Genomic DNA, 20,385 nt, shown 5'->3' with positions numbered 1-20,385 from the left:
GGTGCTGCAGCCACGGAGTTCCAGCGTGGAAGCTGGTCTTGAGCTGCGCTGTCTTTTCCTTTGCCTGTACCCATAAGTAACTGGGCTTTGCTGGCCCATGCTAAGCCCACTCTGATGTCTGTGCCTCCTGCCTTGGTTACTGTGATAAGAAGGCTCTAAAATGGGACACAAAGAAAGTCTTGACTATGGATTAAGAATCTGGGAAGGAACAAATCCTCATTAACTTCAAAATGTAATACTATTCACTTAAAAAATATTGCAGTTGTCCACAATAAAAGAAAGCAGTGGAATCCGGTCTCATCACATCCATTGGCGGGTCACTGATATCTCACTCTTGTACCAACTCCAGGGACACGTGTGTGCTTGTTGTGTGGAATAGACAGTGAATGTGCTGTGGTGGCAACACTTAATTGGTGGCCCTTTGAAGAGACCCCTCCTCCTTCAGCACTTCTACTGCTCTAATTACTGTATTTCCTTTGTTAAGCATGAGTGGAAATGGGATCCTTTTTTTCCCTCTTGGTGAAAGAGAAATGTGATATATCACCTTTCAGTCGTTTTGCATATCAGCCCATTCAAAAGGCTCTGAGCATGTGTTCCTCCCCCTCCACCATGCTGGCGAATGTCTGATCTTGGATACGGAGAACCACAGGTCCCGAGGTGGAGGGCACCAAGGCAGTGAAGCCCGAGGACTCGGGCAGTGGTTGGACTTTTTCTTTTATGAGAAGACAGGAATGAGGATGGGAGGGTTCTGTTACTTCAGGGAAAGATTCCTTGCCAGAAGTGCTATTCTGGAAGGAAACAGAGGAGGCAAGCGGGGGTTTCGGACCCACTAGAGAGTAAGTGAGGACATTCTTCGTGTTGAAGCAACACTGAGGAGGGAGAAGAGAGAGAAGGTATGTGCGAGCCTGGCTTGAAATGAGTTTTACTAAATACACCTCAGTTCTTGTCTGCACATTTCTGAGGAGTGTGAAAAAAATGGAGGAAGTCACCTCCAGTGGTTTTGTGGCTTTTTAAGTATGACATACAGGATATTGAATTTTAACCCCTGTTCCTCCTAAAGCGTAGGCATATTGGGGGATAAACAAAATACCTATTCTTTGAAATGTGCATCTTGTGGCCGAGAGACTCCAGTCAGTAGAAATCTCTGTTCTGTTTATTCCCTTTTCTGCGTCGTATGAGTGCCACACACATAAACCTATTCAAATAATTCTAAGAAGCTATGTGGTCTCCCTAGGATTTCTGTATGAACATATCAAAAATGTATCCCAAATCTGATAGGAAGAGGTGTAGTCTTTTCTTGTAATAGAATTCCACACAAGATTTTTAATTTTAATTAATTTCATTTTATTTTATTAGCACCCATTATGAGCATGCATTCCAGAGAGTTTGGTAGAATTAATGGATGTGGTTTCCCTTAAAATCAGTCATGTACGCCGGAGAGTCTGACTGATTTTTATATCTGTCTGTAGCATCATTAATTCACCTAGCATTTATAAAATTAATTCAGTGTTTATTAACATAGGGTTTGTAAGTCAATAACCTTAAGTATTAGCTTAGACTTCCAAACTTTTGGGTATGGTGTGACATGTTGCGAACACTAAAAAAGAACTTTATTATCCACCCAAAGTACGATCTTAAAACAATATTTTTTTTTTTGAATGGTCTGCTGAGAAATATTTCCAGAAAGTCTAGATTCCTCCAGTGACGGATGTGAGTCCCTGGCTTTCATCTAAATGAAAATCTTCAGCCTTCACACCTGGCTCCACCTGAAAGTCCGGTTCAGAATTTCCCTGTGATCCTGGCCACTACAGCGCAGAAGTTTTAGCTTTGTTTAGTAGAACAAGAGCTGCCGGCTCCCAGGCCGGTGATCGTGTTCCCCTAACACTCCAGACAGCTTCTCTCAGCCTGATGTCTCCTCAGGGAGACCTCATTCCCAGGAGAGATTCAGGGCGGGGAGGGACAGCCTCCGCTTCTCCCTCGCGCGGGTCAGTGTTTGCTGAATTCAAAGTTATTCCAACATTGCCACAGTCCCGGGAATGAATGACTGCCTAGCCTTCCAATGTAACTGTCAGTTTCCCCCCAAACTGGCGGCTGTATGTTGCATTTAGAAGAAAAGCAAAAAGAGAAACTGCTTTCCTCATTTCTCCTCCGGACTGCAAACACTGAGAAATGACATCACGGCCCCGAAGAGCCCGGGATGACTAAGGCGGAGGGAGCCTGAGAAAGCTCGCTGCCCCTGCCTGTCGTCTGAGGACGCATGTATGCAGATGAGCTATAAGGGACGGTTCCCGCCTTCTTCCTCGGAGGAAGTTTCTTGGTAGATCGCGGACACCTCACCCAGAAGGGGGCGGGGGGTGTGTGAAAACCTGGCACCGGCCGTGCCGGGCAGAGCACCCTGGTGGAGAGAGCTGGAAGGCAGGAGTCCGGCGCGCAGAATGAAGGAGCTCGGGGCCACCTTCAGTAGCACCGGGAGCAGCGGCGGCGGCGGCCCCTCGGCTATGGACAGCCTGCAGCCGCTCCAGCCTAACTACATGTCTGTGTGTTTGTTTGCAGAAGAGTCTTATCAAAAATTAGCAATGGAAACGCTGGAGGAGTTGGACTGGTGCTTAGACCAGCTAGAGACCATACAGACCTACCGCTCTGTCAGTGAGATGGCTTCGAACAAGGTAAGAGATGCGCGTTTTATTCATTCAAGTGTGAGCGCCGGGAGCTCCCCGGGCCCCTGCCTGCAGCAGAGGTCTGCACCCGCGACAGCCAGCCGTGAGAATGAGTTTGCTGATCGGCCTCAGAGAATTCTATTCTCAAGTGGCACACTGTGCTTGTATGGCTGCTACAGCAAAAGTTTAAAATCCTCAGCACGCTTAATTCCAGAAACCAAACTTGCTATTCTTATATGTAGTTCGGCATATGTTTAAGGCGAGAGGTGTTTATAAAGTATACACATCACTATGCAAATGAAAATGCCGTTTACAAAAACTATCAGAAAGATAAAATCGGAATGAATCCATAGGGTAAAATGTATAGCATGTTGCGTTGCAATCAGGTATTATATATGTATAAAGAAAATACAAAAAAATAATGTGACCTTCTTATATCAGTAGACAGAATGGTTTGCCCCGAAGTCATATGAATCCTGAAATTCTTCTCAGAAGGACATTCTAGGATTTTTTTGTGGGATGCTGCCATGACCTAGGATAAATAGATCTGTACATTTTGTCTCCAAAAAACGTTTTTTTAAAGTCTGCTGGTTTTAAAAATGGAATCTATTGAAATGAAGTTCCACCCATACTGCAAAGAAATGGTTTTATTTACAATACCCAGACATAACTTGGTGTGGAAAAGCTTTAATTATCTATCATATCATTTGTTTAATTAGCACCTGGATTTAGAGCGCTAATTTATGGAGCAAGAGTTGTTGCTTTTGGTTTGTTTGTATTTTTCCCTTGGAGAATGTTAACTTTCCATATATGTGTGTGTGTGTGTGTGTATATATATATATATATTTTCGTGGGAAATCTTAACCCTGTATCCTCATAAGTACACATTTTCAGAATCCCTAATCATCCTAGCCTGAGGTATTGTCTTGTTGTCTTATGGTTCTGGGGCTGGGAAGAGATTTTGCTCCGCACCTGCCAACATGCCCTTCTCAGCCTGAGGTTCACTGGTGGATGTGTGTCCCTTCTTCTTTCCTGGGGTTAGACGTGTCACCTTCCTATCAAGGCTGGCTGGCCCCTGCTCAACGGATCTGAGCAGAGGAAGCATTGCGTCCCTAGGAGGTCCTGAAAGGGGGTGGGGGTGGGGACGACAACTCTTGCTCTCGTTGTTTAATGAAAGGGCAAAAAAAATAAGTCCTTTTCTCAAATTTTTGGTCAGATCCAAGTTGGAAAAAAATAGAGAAGATTTGAGGTTTAACTATTTACTGACTTTTCTCTGAAGTTCTCAATTGAAGGCTACGTGCTGGGTTTTTCCAGGCTGTTTAAACCTCAACCAACTGCTTCTCCATGAGGGAGGGCTTAATTGTTTAACTTCTCCAAACCACCCTGGCCTCCATGTAGAAGGCTTTTCACACTTGCTTTGGCCTACTTTGGAGCGTTAACAGATACTCTGTTCTCTGCATTTTGTGCTGATTGACACCCATACAAGCTGTAGATCCAATATTTAGGGGTAGTTTTGCAGCTGGTTTCACCAGAATGGACGTGCTGAACTTTCTTCTGCAGTCACTAAGATAAAGTAGGCAGCTAACTCCAGAGGGAGAAAAAGAATATTCACTGAGAAACTGCAAATGGCCATTATTTTTCATTTTGAGTGTTGATGCATTGTGGAGACTAACCAGTTTGTGTCTCGCTGAAATTAGACATGGTCTGTGTTGCAAATTTATTTTTAATAACGTTGTGTTCAGTGTAATGGTTAATAAGGCCCTGAGACCAGGGACTGTGCAGGTCCTGGTGAGAATCCCAGTGACTTCAGGCTTCCGCTCGTCCTTTATGGTGTCGTGTGCAGGAAGCAATGAAAGTTGAATAGAGTAACCCTAAAGAAGCACTAGCCCCTAATCTGACGCCATGAACATCAGTACAAGGCACGCAGCTTCACCTGTTTTCGAGATCCACGCTGTGAAGGTTGTAGGGCAAGGCACTTAGCCAGTGGGTGAATGCTCCCCGGCCGCCAGCCGAAGGCAATTTCAAGGCTTAAAACGATCTCTCTCTTTTTATTTAGTTACCTTTTCCCCCCAAAGTCTTGATTGTCTAGGTAATTGTCCCAGGTAAAGCTTAATCCATGGAACATATAGTGTAATAAAATGAGAATATTTTTGTGGCCACCAAAAGAAATCTATACCAGTTTTTTGGGCAGTGAATTGTCTGTGGTAAAAATTAAATTCCACATTCATGTTTAAAGGTTGTTGAAATTATTTAAGCGTTCCATGCAAGTTGTTGTTTGAAAACGTGACCACCATCATCATCATTAGTGTCACTAGGTAATCTTCTTTGGTCCTCTTTTGCTTACCCTCACTAAACAAAGGAACCAAGACAAGTCTCTGAGTGACACACCTAGAAGTGAGTGTGGAGATGTTCTGTAAAGGGAGGGTTTGAAAAGCATGGGCTTTGGAGTCAAAAGATCGTGGTTCAAATCCTGTCTCTTTCATTTACTAGCTCCTTAACCTTGGCCACCTTACTTAACTGCTCTAAGACTCAGTTTTCTTATCTGTAAAACAGAAATAAAAGTGGTACCCACCTCACCAGGTTGCTGTAAAGATTAAATGAGATAGTGCATCTGAAGCACTCAGCAAGGCACCTGATAGGTGGTAAAAGTTTAATAAATGTTAACTTATTAATAACGTCCACTACATCTTTGCAAAAGATTATGTGTCTCTAGCTCTGATCAGCTAAGTGACTACTGAGTTTTGTTTGCAACCTCTGAACTTGATTAAGAATAGTGATGGGAGAGCGAGTGTTTTGCTTAGGGGGTGCTTGGAAATTCCATGTGTGCCAGTCTACATGCAAATGGTACAGAGTTGACTGTGTCTAGTGGAGGAAAAGCAAGCAGTCTTTTCATATTTACTTCATCTGGATAGGGTTATGTGTTTGCTTTTTGTTTTTTCTTTCTTTTTTTTTTTTTTGAGGAAGATTAGCCCTGAGCTAACATCTGCTGCCAATCTTCCTCTTTCTTTTTTTTTTTTTTTTTTGCTGAGGAAGACTGGCCCTGAGCTAACATCCATGCCCATCTTACTCTACGTTATATGTGGGACACCTACCACGGCATGGCTTGCCAAGCAATGCCATGTCTGCACCCAGGATCCGAACCAGCGAACTTCGGCCCACTGAAGCAGAACGTGTGCACCCAACCTCTGCACCACCGGGCTGGCCCCACTTTTTGTTTTTTCTTAGCCCTTTTACATTTTGAAGAAAACTGAGGGACTCCAAGATTGTAACTGGTTTACCAGTGTGCTTCAGAGCCCAGGGAGTTAGATAATGAGCTGTTTCTGTGACTTATAAAAACATGGTCTTCTCCTTGGCCCAAATTAGCCCGGTCCCTTTATGTTGGCCACATTCCAAAAGGAATTCCAGAATTATAGGGGAAGATGCAGCCGGGGGGTTAATACTATAGATTGTCTTTCCCTGAGAATTGCAACAAGGTGGAATAAAGTAAGCAGGAGCTGTATGAGGCTGTGACATTGTTTTCCAAGATGAAAAGGATGTCTATTGAAGCTTCTGCCAGCAGCCCCACTTCAGTTAGCCACGCTCCAGCCGCTTTCTGTAACGACAGATTGCCTTCTTCGACTTGTTCATTAATTTTTGTTTCAACTTGTATCGCCTCCTGAATTAGAAGAATTGTCTTACACTTCAGTGAAATGCATCGGAGCATGAGTTCCTCAGTGGCAAAACAGTCAGATGTTTTGAAAACAGGATGCTTTGGGCCTGAATTATAAAAAAGAGGAACGGAAAGAGAAACAGTATAGAGAGGAAGAAAGCAAATAGCCTCAGCGGGATCCCCAGCCCCGCAACGGCATAAACACTGACCTATCTTCCTGACCTTCGCTGTGGCTCAGTTCCTGACCTCGTGTCACCAAAGCCAATGGACGTCATTGGAGGAGGAGAGGAGGAATGGCACAGCTGCTGTGGGGCTGACTAGAATTTCCTGTCTCCTTCCTGACAGACGCAGTCAGAAAAGTACAGAGTTGCAACAATGGTTACTGAGGAAGGACCCACAGAACAATCCCAGTGAGGCATAGCTGTGACTGACGGGGAAGGAGCAGCTTTTGCTGAGAAACAGAGTCTCTCACCTAAAATTTTCAGGTGAAAAATGTCAAAGGGGTCCTTCGTACCCGGCACGTTTAGTGTTTTTCAAAAGATGAACGCACCGTGGTATCCAGTAAAGAGCTGCGTTCAAGCAACTCGTCATTGTCCTAACTTGTCCCCACACGTCCTCCACTATCTTTTTCTTTGATGGCTAGCTTTGCCCTGGGGCTCTTTTTCGTGTAGTACAAAGGTTTGGACCCTGTCGGAGAAAATGGATGTTCTATCGTTGAGAAGAGCTGTCCTGAATAAAATCAGTACTTTCTTCAGAAGGACGGGTCAGGACCAGCACATCAGTCAATGTTTGCTGTGGAAATCTCTAAGACAGGAGTGGGAGATAGACGATTCTATTTCTCTGAAGGCATCATGAAGTCAGCTACAGATGCCACCACAAGGGCGTGAGTCCTCCCAGCTGCACAGGTTTATTTTTCTGGTTCCACAGGTGTGGCCGTGCTGGAACACTGAACACAGAGGCAACTAGTTGCCTGTGCTCTTAGGTGGGAGGGAATAGTCATGCCGTTCTATGAGCCTGGAGCCACCTGGGACCCAAGCCGCATGACGCTGGGATGTGACCATGATAAGCTGATTGCCCTCAAGTTGGGTGAGTCATTTTCTATCTAACTGAATAGTCAATAATTATGGGAAATGTGGGGTCCAGCAGAACTGAAAGGAGGTAGATCTTATTGGTCAACAGATTGATCTTAGAACTCTGCCAGGAAGATGGCCAGTTACCAAAAGGGAGTAGTTCCACTTTTGCCACAATTAAATGATATGATCAGAGCAGTGGCGTCCTCAGGGCAGGAAGGGTCCTTCTCCTGGACCCTGTGCCTTAAGAGAAGGCTCTCTTACGGTCTTCTTCCAGCTGCACTCTGCTCCAGGAGGGGAGGGGTCAGCCAAGGCAAGGGAGCAGCTGTGGCCCCCTCCAGACTACACTGGACCCACTGGACCCAAATGGCTTCAAACCCACTTCTGGGACCTGTTCAGGACTCTTTCCTGGATGTGCCGCAGGAGTACACACCCTTAGGCCAAGGAGCCTCCAGGAGGCAGCAGTGTGGCTTGGGAGAGTTGCGTGGGAGGGGCTTGGGTGTGCAGGCTGTGGCAGAGGGTCTACACAGGCCTGCATGAGAGTCTATGGAGGGTCTACACAGGCCTGCGTGAGGGTCCATGGATAGTATACAAAGGTATCTGAGGAATTCAAGAATTCTGGTTCACTCTGGCTTTCCAAGCTGCTAGGAAGGGATGTCTGTCAAGGTAGGAGTGTTGGAGATAGCTCAATTTATATCTTTATATATTTGGACTTATGGTATGTGGTCCCACAAATGTTAGAGGTGACCCGGATTAGAGGGCAAAATAGAATGAAAATCAATTCTGACACCAGGTGGGGGACTCATACATTTTTCTTTTTTTTCTTTTAAAGATTAGTCCCGAGCTAACATCTGTGGCCAATCTTTTTTTTTCTTCTTCTCCCCAAAGCCCCCCAGTACATAGTTGTATATTCTAGTTGTGGGTGCTTCTGGTTGTGGCATGTGGGACGCTGCCTCAGCATGGCCTGATGAGCAGTGCCGTGTCTGCGCCTAGGATCTGAGCCGGCAAAACCCTGGGCCGTCGAAGCAGAGCCCATGAACTTAACCACTCGGCCACGGGGCCGGCCCCTCACACATTTTCCATGCAACTTTCCTCTCCTCACTGCTCAGATTTATAGAGAACTGGAGGCCGCACAGTGAGGATCCTGGGGATAAGCCGAGAGTTTGGGTCCCAGCTCTGCCTCTATTTAAGTGCATGATCTTAAACAGTAAAATCATTTGAATCTTTGCCTTTTCCTATCTACAAAGCGAAACAGTCGGAGAAGACTATCGCCATGGTCTCCTTCAGCTCTTTCATTTATTGATAGAACAATAATAGTAAACAACCAAACTACTTATACAGGTGTATATTCTGTGTGCAGACCTTTTGCTAAGCTCCTTACCTACATTCTGTCATTAGTACTCACAATGACCCTTTACAATAAGTATTATTATTATCCCCATTCTACAGATGAGTGAAGTGGGGCTTAGTGAGTTGAAATAAATTGCCTAAGGTAAAGAAGAAAGGCAGGATTCACACCCAGGGCCAACTGACTCACCGTCAGTGATCCCAATGGGACAGATGAATATAGAAAAAAGTTTAGAGGTATTTAATAACTTTTGTAAGGGAATTTTGTGGTTTCTGGGAGGTCTTGTTCTCCTAAGTCTGGCCATCATTGTTTAGGTCTGGTTCAGAATCCTATTCTGCAATTGCCATATTCTGAGCCTCTAGACCAGCTGTCAATAACCTCGAGCGCAGTCTCCCTGGCTGGGAAGCAGTGTCTCTTCACATAGAAGGGGGAGGAATAGCCATAGTTATATGGCTGTAAAGCCCTCATAAAAATGTAAATAACCATATTAAACTAATCTGCGGCCTATTGTGGATCAGGTTGCTAAATTCAGGATCTCTTTGTTTCCCCAAATTCTCTAACACGACCTAAGATAACACAGTAAAGTCTTGTTTAAACAATCTCAGCCTACCCAAAATTCCCTTTTCACTCACCCTGCAGAATAAAAAGAAAATGGAGAGAGGCTATTTTTTTTTTTCAATTTTATTGTCATTCAAATAATTGGGGCACTTTCATTGTACACTGCGTCCTTTCCAATGTGTGCAACATGACTGTGAAACAGAGAGCAGCGCTCCAGTAGCCATAATGGACACAGGGAGATTTCCTAGAAGGAAGATGGAGGCGTCTTCCTTGGACTTTGTCTTCAAACAAAGATGAACGAGAAGATTAAGCCGCTTATTCTTGATCTAACGTCGTTTCAGTTCCCCTCTCTATGACAAGCTAGAGTGGTATCATCCAGAGTGTAATTCAGTATTCCAAGTTCTAGTCTTATCAAAACTTAACAAATCAAAGATTTTGACAGTTGTTTAGTGTTTGGTAATAAATTTGATTTGTAATCTGTTTCGCTTGGTGAAAATATTTCTGCGCTGGTATTTACAGAACCGTTTCCTTCACTGAATTCTAATCTATTTAGCCTGCTTGTTCTGCTAACTCACTCACTTGAAAATCCCCAAGTGAACAAATCTCTAAAAAACGGGCAGGAATGAAGTGAAGGAGCATTACCTTTGACACTTGCACCTCTGGCGAGCTGATAAGAGAGCATGATATTCCCAAATCTGATAAATAAATCATTTTAAGCCTTTCCACATGAAAAAAAGAAATCAGATAATATGTTTAGAGTGTCCAACATAAACTTAGAACACTAGTTTTGAAAAATAGAATTATAAATACATTAATGGAATGAATGTTTGTTGTACATGTTTTATACTTCTTTTTGGTCTTTTAGAATATGTCTCTGTCTAAAAGACTCCCCAAATCTGTGCCATTGTTGTCTATGAAAGAAAAACCAAGGGTGGAGCTTTCTCTCGTGCTCTTCTTCCAAAACATTTTGTTTCTAAGTAAAAGTGGGCTCAGCAAGTGGAGAGAGCTCAGCTATCGGAAAGCCAGGACTCACCAAACCAGAAGATGCCAGGGCAAACTTATGCCCCCGTCAGTAGATTTCACACTCTGCAAGGCACTGTGCCAACTGCCGATGTGCTCCTCTGCACAGCCGTCCACTTTAGCATCCTTCAGGGACCTGCCAGTCCTCTCTGTCTTGCCCGTTTGTACGTGGTGTTTCCCTCAACTGGTGCCAAACTGTTTAGTCTCTTGGACATTTTACTGTAACTTCCTTTGTTTGATTTACTTTAAAGTAACCAAGTGTTTCCACAAAGAAAGGACTGTTAAGTTATGTAGAAATGAAGAAGACAGTAAAACTCCTGCTTCTTTTGTTTTCTGTTTTGGGAAGTGCCTGATAATCTTTTTTCTCTTTGTGCAATAGAGTTTAAAAGCTGTAGATCATGCAATTCTGCTCATCAGTCACATGTTTCCGTCTGCTAATTATTTGTAATTTTAAAATGTACCACCTTTGAAATCTAAAGCTTTCGGAGATTGAAGTTTAGTGAACTTATTGAAAATAAAATTCATCTTCATGGCTCAATTTCATCTCGTTAGGTTTTTTTTAGCTATTCAAAATATGGAAATTTAAAAAATAATCATTAAAAACTTTCAATGGCCAAGTTCTCTTCACTCTTTGCTAACAGCCTAGTGTATAATGTTATGACCGTCAGCGATTATAAAAATGAAATTGGAGTACAGATACCAGGAAGTAAAAGTAATTAAACCAATTTAAAAAACTAGATTTAGCACAAGAGGGTTTTGGCATTTGACACATGAAAAGACAAATTTTAAATAGTTATTTTGGAAAGAACACAGTAAGAAGGGAACTTGTCAAATGAAAATGTCTTTCCAACTCAACCCTATAGTCTGTGTGCTAAAGCTGATCAGACAGGGCAAAGTGGAGGGTTAATCTGGCAGCTATCTAGTGTCTTAGGTCAATATAAATTGTGAAAGTAGATAAATCAAACCAAAAAAGATATAAATATATTCTTTCTATTATAGCCTTACATGGTTGCATTAGACAAAATCCTAGAACTTTAAGCCCAAAAGGGAGCCGTAGGTATTATCTATTTGAAGACTACGTTTCATAGATGAAGATTATAAAAACTGAGGATTACATACCTAATGTACTCCAAAGATCTTTGTAAAATATAAAACACAATCTAAGTGGAAAGTAATTTTGTTATGACATGACTTCTCCAGAGTCATAAGGTTAATTAGTGGACAATTAGGGAACTCACATCCAGGTCTGATTACAAATCCAGCTTGCTGTTCATCTTCAGCAAAAGGCTAATTAAGCTTGAGAACGACATGGGACGTTCGCTCTTTGGTTTGCAAGGATTGTTGACTTTCTCATAGTCCTTCTCATTACCTTTCTTGAGTAAAAGCTATATATGTCTTAATCATTTCAAGTAAAGAGAACTAATGTAGTATTCCTGAAAATTTTGCTATCAAGACCTAGCAAGAAATAGTTGGAGTGAGTTACTTTAAATGCCCCGGCATTGGTTGCTTTTCATCCCTTTTCGCTGTTTTAATTTCTAAATTAATATATATATTATATGTAATATATATATATATATATGTCTCCTCAGAAAAAAATCCTCATTTTACGAAGGCAACCAGGATTAACATTTTCATCCTCACATAATTGAAATGATACGCTATAGATAATTTATTTCTAACTTTTTCATCAACATAGCATCCTCTTTCTTCATGTGGTTAATTCCCATTACAAACACTATTTAATGACTGCATGATATTCAGTTGTGCGCATGTGCTATTAATAGCTTAAACTATTTGCAACTAACGTTTTCAAGTTTTTCATCTTATAACTTTGTCCTATTTCTGATTCTTTTCTGAGGTTAGATTGCCACAAATGGAATTAATGGGTTAAAGGGCATGAACATATTTAAGGCTCTTGATACTTGTTTGCTTTCCCACTAATCCCAATGCCAAAGTTTAAGTAGTAAAATCCTTGTAATTAATATAACTGTCCTCTACTTCTTCCTATTTCTTCCTTTCCTCTCTCTGGAACTGAAGGTGATAAATTGGAGAGTTTCACCAACTGGCGAGAAAATAGTCAACGCTTCGATTCACTCTGCTGCTAAACAGAACTGTTAGCTTAGGAAGTTGGAATGAAGATGATGGTCTCAGTCTGACCCTCTCTCCGCACGTTAGATTGTTCCTGCCCAGTGGCCCATATTATGCAAAGCCCTCATAACTCTAATATGATTTCTGGATTCTTGAGTTGTATTACTGACATCTTGGTGGAGTTTGGGTTCAATAGCACTGGCAGCTAGATAGTTAGAAACAATATCAATGTAATTAATGTCTTGCAAACATTTTAAACCAAATAAACCTTGTTTACAGCAGAGACTCATTTTTATGTTTTAGATAGCTTGAGATGAGCTTTAGTATTTGTAGACGTCTGAGTTAAGCAGAACTTGCAAATATTTTGTGGTAAACTATTGATAAATTCTCAACTATTAATCTAATTACTTAAAATGAGGAGATGCAGGGAAAATGACTTGAGGAGAATTGATCATCTCAGTCATGTTTATTAAGGGAAATTATTCCGTGCCTAAAATATACTTGATAGTCTTACTTTAGCTCTTTTGGTATTTACCTATTTCTAGTCATTACTTATATTATTAAGTAGGACAAGGTGAGAAAATTTCTTAGCATATAATATAGGAAGTCAAAAGAAAATTCCTAATTCTTGCTTGGGTAAGAAAACTTAGTGTTTGCCTCTAGGAATAAGATATAGAAGACTTGAATTAAAAGGCTAAATTACCTGAGAGGCGATTCCCCTGCTGGGAAATCATCTAATAGCCAGGACAATCATCTGAGTTTAAGAAAAGATCTGACAAGGTTGAAAAAGACTAAAATTTTAGTAGCTCCTGTTGATCGAAACAGTGGGCGTCCAATTTCCTCTCTACCCTTGATGTCAGAAGATCTATTGAAAATATGGTTTAAGACTAGAAGTAAGAGTTTTATGATAACTTGAGAATGAAGACATACAGGGCTTTACCGCTCTCTTGGTATTCCACTGCCTAGAAAACTTCCCTTTGGCCCAAATACATCATCAGCCCTGAACTGTGAACCTGCTCCTGGTATGTCACCCTTCTCGTCTTTCTTCTTCGTAAACTCTGCCTTAGCTGCTCTGACTTGGATCAGATCTTTGTAGGCCATCCTCTCACCTATCTTACTGGTTAATATCAGAGCTAATGTTTTACTTATCTGCTCCAGACTAATTATGTCTGCTGCAGATTGCAAGCTCTTGAGTCCTGAAACCATGTTTTGAATTTTCGAGACTCCACATTGGCTTACACTAGTCGGGCTAAAAAGTATCAAGGGGGCAAAGTCTGTTTCTGTGTAACGGTCAGGAGAGACGCGAAGAGCAAGTGGACTTTTTGTCAGTCGGCGGGGGTAGTTGATTTGGGGTTTATTTTATTTTAAAAAGCTCTCTGTAATTCTACTTGATTTGGTAATTTAAGATATTTTTTTACATAGGCACTTTGAATAGATTATCTTGTTTTTGACCAATACTAGAATGGGTAATAACCTCACCGATGGGCACAGCATGATATTAAAGATGGAAATATTTTTAGCATTTTCAAAAAATTTAAATTCATGGAACATGCTTAGACTATCCAGTGGTAATGTGCATTTCCAGTATACTTTTGCACACTCATCTGATTGTGAGAAGCTAGGGACCTTCTGATGGGTCTACTGAAAGGGACTCCAACTCCTGCACTAGACATCCCACTCAGAGCCCAGAAGGGTCAATTTAACTGACTAGATGCTGCCCAGCTGCCAAGCTGAAGAGCACAGTGCCATCCCTGCCTCAGCCCTGGTCCTTGCGATCGCTACTGCTGGCTCCGTTTTGTAATTGAGCCAGAATGACTTCGATATATCTGCGTCTATTGATGCAACGAGTATGTGCTCCATATTGTAATTGAGCCAGAATGACTTCAATATATCTGCATCTATTGATGCAAAGAGTATGTGCTTCTTGGCAGGCCCAGTACGTCATTTGTATTCTTGACAGGGGTGAGCTGTCGCTGAGTTTTTCCCTGCTGTATTTTAACTCGGGATCTAGTTGCACAAAATTTATTTGCATCTTTCTCATCCATTGCATGGAAGCATCCCTGATAATATCTTTTCAAGATTTACCAGTATTATTTTTAAAATATTTTAAAATCAGTATAACAATTTCAGAGAATTCATTTTATTTTGATTGCAATAATTAAAAATACTCTCTCATGAATATTCTTCTTTTGTATGTTTAAGGTCTTAAGGTCATTGTCTAATGCTGTATTATATGTCTGGCATAGCAAAATTTTCAAGCTGACAAAGGTCATACTGCTTTTCAAGAAAGACCCTTCGGAGCCCTTAGTAAATCTTAAAATAGGAGAACCTCGCCAAAACCAAACAAACACAAACATGAACCCCTGGGCAGGAATGGATTCTTTTTTTTAAGTAAGATAAATATATTGGGTTAAAATGAGTAAAAAATGGGCTCTTTTTCATAGAAGTAGTAAGAGAGGAGGGGGTATTAGTAAGGAATAATTCAGGAGGGGTTTTTCTTTTTTGATCACTGCTTTTCAGTTCTAATCACATGATCCAGGACAGCATTTCCCCAAGAACTCTGATTCTGCCTGAGGAAACGTTAATGATGGGGCAATGCAGAGATTTTTAAGGCCCATTTCATCACTTAAAGCTTGTTTGTGCTCAAAGCTTCTTGTGGTAGCGGGGTAGAATGTTAAGGAAAGGGCTGCTCTGTTTAAGTGCATGCTGTTTGTTATTTTTGAGTTGCCAGGTCGAAGGTAGCATGGATGGTGAGGAAATGTATGTGAAGAGCCCTTTCCGTGCTCAGCCACGTTATCTCACCTGATGCTCGCCAGGAGGAAAGGATAATCAGAGCCCCATTTTCCATGGGAAACCAAGATGCAAGGGAGAGAGCTGACTTGTCCAAGCCCTTCAGCCACGAAATGGTGATGCTTAGAATCAAATCTTGTTCTCTTTGCTCCAAAGCCAAATAATTTAAAAATAAAGATTAAAGGGGAATCCACAGGGTAATTTATTATATTCTTATATGACTTGCTAACAAAACGTATAATCATAGAATGTTAAAGGCAAAGCTCAATCAGGGCTTCGTCTTATTTTTCAGACCTCAGTTTAGACGTTACCTCTTTGGAGGGATCTTCTCTGATTATCCTAACTCAATAGCTTATTTGTTTTACAATTTGCTATCACAATTTCTGATTTTTGTTGTAGAACTTGGTTGTTACTCATCTCCTCCCTTAGACTGTAAGGTTATTGGGGACATGAATTGCAACTACCTTGTCGACTATTGTAGTTCCAGCATTTAGAATAGCTCTAAATAGCACATGGTAGGCATGGAGATAAATATTCCTTAGATCAATTGTGTGAGGCTCAGAAACCTAACTTACTTTGTCTAGAACCAACTATGCTGTCGGTGGGAAAGGCATTAGAACCCAGGAGTCCTGCTTGCTTTGTACTGCACCATGCAGCATGTAGGTGTTGCCATGCCTGATTCCAGTTTTTCTAATTGTTAAGTTGAATGAGAAACCCGCATCTGGTTCACAGTGACTCTCCAAAGTACCCTCAGAAGAAGCAAAAGCTTGCTCCTGAGCCTTCTCTCAAATTCAGTCAGATAGCAGAGAACAAAGTCATCAGGGACAAATGCTCCTTCTCTGTGAGCAGAAGTGCAAAGCCCCTTTTTGTTGTGCTTTGCTTTGGTATTGGGGTATTTGGCTTACCTTTCTTGTGAAGAGTCTGCATCCTGTGGACAAGAATCCAAGCACTTCAGAGACTGGCAATATCTGTTGCCCCTTCAGCCGGGAGCATATTTATGAACACATGTTGTGTCTGAAACTCAACCCCTCTCCATATCTGTTGTGTCTGGGGCATAACAACTTAGTCATTCTGCTTTGCTTGCTTATAGTTTTGTTCCTGACATATTTCTGATGCTCTTCTCACCCCTACCCTAGCCACATATTCAGTTATTTCAGATGTGTTACTGGATTGACGTCAACTGTGGGAACCTGAGCAAAACATATACTTGGTACTGTTATCCCTATGTCAAGCAGTCTGTGGCCAGTAATGGGTTTTGGGTAATACATGAAGAGTTCTAACGTCTCTTAATTTGAGGAAATTGGCTAAGTAATGGAATCATGCGTGGATTGAGTTAGCAACAGCTGGACATCCCCAATAGGCTTTTTTATGATATGGCTTTAACATAAGCCCATTTTGAGTTATGGTTTCATTTGACAGGCTTCATCTATATTTCTGGCAATTCTGGTTTACCCTCCTTCGATTGGTGAATAACCTAAATGTCAACCAGTGAGCCAGAACTTCTGTGAATACCTCATGTGTCATGTAGTCTATATGGTGTAGCTCTGCATCACACCTGCAGCCGCGTACTGCGGGAATTCTGTAGTAATTACACAAGCTGCTGTCAACAATGAGAAGAAAAGAGTTTAGGTGCCCAACAGCCAACCGGAAACTCTGCCCAAATGCAAACCAAGTGAGGAAGGTACCAAGGGCTCAGATTCTTTTAAAACTTAGAGACAAAACTCAGCTTCAAGGGTTTCAGATCCCTTGCCAAACACTTTATATATATTATTTCTAACCTTTCCATTTTAAAGATGGAAAATCTTAGTCTCTGAGAGACTCGACAACTTGCTGAGTTTCTCAGACTTAGTTACAATATAAGATTGTCTTTCCAGACTCAGCTGATCCTATATCATGTTATTATGATGTTGGGTCTGCTGTTAGAGTCTCCTTTAGGCTGTTAGACCTCACTGGTAAGGTCAACCTGTAACCAGAACTCCCTCTACTTCATGTCTCGCCTATGCATCCAACTCTGAAACTACTTTTATAGGCCTTCCATGAACCCAACAAAACTATACATCTTGGGGTACATTGCTGTGCAAAGCATCCATCCTTCTCTTCTAAATTGTGATTGCTAATGATAGAAAAAACAAAATACAAAACAAGTATAACTACCTTTTTTTTATAGGCTAAAATCACTTAAGACTACTGTTTTCATCCTTTATGGTCTAAAAATATGTTCGAACCTCCAACCTGTGGCAGATGCTTCTCAACTTGCAAGTATGTATTCTAGTGTAGGGATTACCAAAATACAAAACACCGGATAACATATATGCTTTCAGGGAAGAAGAGGGTATGTCTATGTAGCCCAGGATTTCCTTTCTTTATTTGATGGTCCCTAGAGTTGATCTTGAAAATTTCCAGGGGGCTGTCCCGGCCCCGGGCAGCTGATAACCCACTGGTGAGTCCCACAGCAGATTTTGTAGCATCCCCATCATCTTTATCTTAAGGGGTATGTGAAAGTTGCTAGCTGAGATCAATATAATTAATATTAAACACAACACATACCACATGATGTGTTTAAAGGGGTAGAGTAGTAATCTCAAAAACAAGCGATGGTAGATTTTTGTGGCTGCTAAAATATTTGAAATTTTAATAAGGCAATATTTAGTGCAGGATTTTAAACAACCCAGGAGACGTTATAGAATAAAATTGGAAATCAGTTCTTAAAGGGAATCATGACCCATACTTATGGGGTTATGAAAAGAAAGAATGTTTGGAGATGATTTCCCTGCTCTGCATCATTGCTTTCAAGGTAAACATGAAGGCCCTGAAGCAGAGGTCTTGTTTTTAGCTAGTCAGGAGAGGACGCTAGACGGGATGGTCTGTGGGTCTGATCCGTGAGATTTGTAATTTTAAAAATACACCACGTTGTAGAACTTCCTGCTGTTAAATGGTTCAAAAGGGACCTCGGCTGTCTGCCTTGGAATCACAGTAACATCCCCTGGCCTTAGAATGGCTTGAGAAGCTTGAGGTTAAATATTAGCCATTATTCACAGGAAAAGTTGTAGAAGGCTTAAATGGAGAAACAGAGGAGTAACTAAATAGTGTGCCCTGAGTCCTTGATTTTTCTCAGCTGCTATGATTTTTGTCGTCTGTGGGAAAAAGGCCTCTGCTATATTTAATGATCAGGCCAGCACCCAAATCTACTGGAGTACCTTTTCTTTTTATCTCTCTCTGCCAATAGCCAGATTAAAAGGGAGGGACCAAATGCGTAAAATGAAATTGTGTAGCTCCCGTAACACTTCTAGGTCTTATTGAGTTTCTCGCAGTAAGGAAAGACCTCTGTCAAAAAGAACAAGTTTGAAAGTTTTGAATTACCCTAAAAATATACAGTATCTCTAAACCTGTCACACTATGAGTGTATGACTTTGAAATCCAATCTCCTTCTGGGATCTTTGAGACAGGCGGTATCTCGGACATAATTATACTAAAAAGTAACATTTGTTGTTTATCTGAAATTTAAATTTGACTGGGTGTCCTGAATTGTTATTTACTAAATCTGGCAACCCTATATATGTGGAAACATATATACATATGTATAATAAATATATAAAAGTATATAGTTTATAAATATAGTGTATGAATACATATCTATATATAGTTAAAAATGCATAGTGAAAATACATCTTTGGATATAAATAGTTATAGTGTCTTTTGTCTAATTAATTGTGACACTGCAGCAACTTTCAGAGTTGGAGGAAGGTTAGGTCGTGAGAAATTTCTCTATACATTCTTTTTTTCTTTTTCTTTTTTTTGAGGAATGTTAGCCCTGAGCTAACATCTGCCACCAATCCTCCTCTTTTTGCTGAGGAAGACGGGCCTTGAGCTAACATCCTTGCCCATCTTCCTCTACTTTATATGTGGGACACCTACCACAGCATGGCTTGACAAGCAGTGCCATGTCCGCACCTGGGCACTGAACCGGCGAATCCTGGGCCACCAAAGCGGAACGTGTGCACTTAACTGCTGTGCCACCAGGCTGGCCCCTCACTATACATTCTTAAGGGAATTACTTTGGGTCTAGGAAAGATCAATTTTTTAGTGTTTCAATAATGTGTGCCATAGCTCCTCTTGAAAAGTTTTCAGAAATTCTAAGAAAAATGGACAGAAGCAAAGAGGATAATAGATAGATAGGAAAGAAATACCTAATAATTTTGAGGGCTGTTCAAGACCTAGTCTCAAGTTGTAGAGCAGTCATATTCAAATTCTTTTGATTGTTTTTCAGTTCTCTGTGTGAAAGCACTAATGGTTTGTCCCTACTTTTTTTTTTTTTAAAGATTTTATTTTTTTCGTTTTTCTCCCCAAAGTCCCCCAGTACATAGTTGTATATTTTTTGTTGTGGGTCCTTCTAGTTGTGGCATGTGGGATGCTGCCTCAGCGTGGTTTGATGAGCAGTGCCATGTCCGCGCCCAGGATTCGAACCAACGAAACACTGGGCCATCTGCAGCAGAGCACGTGAACTTAACCACTCGGCCACGGGGCCAGCCCCCCGGTTTGTCCCTACTTTTAAAATGTCACTTAGCAGATATTCGTCCTCTAACCAGCAAGTGGAATTGATTCTATTTTAGCTTCATCATGAATGCCAATGTTTTGTTGCAGAATTATGGTAGAGATGTTCATGCTTGTTTTTCACTATATACTTATTTATTGTGGATTGCTACATCACTGGGCAGTTAAGAAGAGAATCACTCAATTCTAATATGTTTAGATGAGCTTCTTTCTGATTTGGCACATGGGTAGTAAAAACGCCCTAACAGTGTTCCCTGGTGTGCCAGGGGTTTGCTCTAGATATTAACACTGCGGAACTTGTTTGCTAGGATGGCCCATCATGGAAGTATAGTCTTCAGTTAAGTAGATGTTAATGGATAATGGCGTGTTATTCCTGCCTTAACCCTGTTACCAACCCACTCAGTTCAATTTCATTTGCCTTTAAAATAAGACAGACATGTCGTTAAAGAAACTGGACTTAAACTTTCAGATGACTGAGTTTACAGGGAAAGACAAAAAGGAGACGAGAGATGAGATGCACGTTGTCAGATAACCTGAAATGTTAAGAATTGTGGAAATTGTGAGTTTGATAAAGGGTTTTAGAGAGTATACTATATCCCTCTTTTTGTTTCCTAGATCAGATTTTGCAGAGGAAAGTGTAGTTGTTTAGGAACT

The 20,385-nt window shown here is 41.2% G+C and overlaps 1 protein-coding gene across 11 annotated transcripts in view; it reads left to right on the top strand.

Moving 5' to 3' along the window:
* Nucleotides 1–20,385, top strand: part of PDE4B (phosphodiesterase 4B) — a 486,699-nt gene that overhangs the window by 442,673 nt on the left and 23,641 nt on the right. For 8 of the 11 annotated variants that reach the window (XM_070592237.1, XM_070592239.1, XM_070592240.1 and 5 more), the window contains one exon: nucleotides 2,554–2,666. In XM_070592237.1, the coding sequence (XP_070448338.1) occupies nucleotides 2,554–2,666 (113 nt within the window). Of the gene's footprint in view, nucleotides 1–584; nucleotides 894–1,829; nucleotides 2,318–2,553; nucleotides 2,667–20,385 lie in introns of those variants that run through there. The other 3 variants (XM_008519572.2, XM_008519574.2, XM_008519573.2) reach the window with 3 other exon arrangements.

The sequence above is a fragment of the Equus przewalskii genome, chromosome 24, assembly GCF_037783145.1.
Source record: "Equus przewalskii isolate Varuska chromosome 24, EquPr2, whole genome shotgun sequence".
Lineage (NCBI taxonomy): Eukaryota > Metazoa > Chordata > Mammalia > Perissodactyla > Equidae > Equus > Equus przewalskii.
Note: the sequence above shows the minus strand (reverse complement) of the source record. Positions and strands in the feature narration are given on the sequence as shown.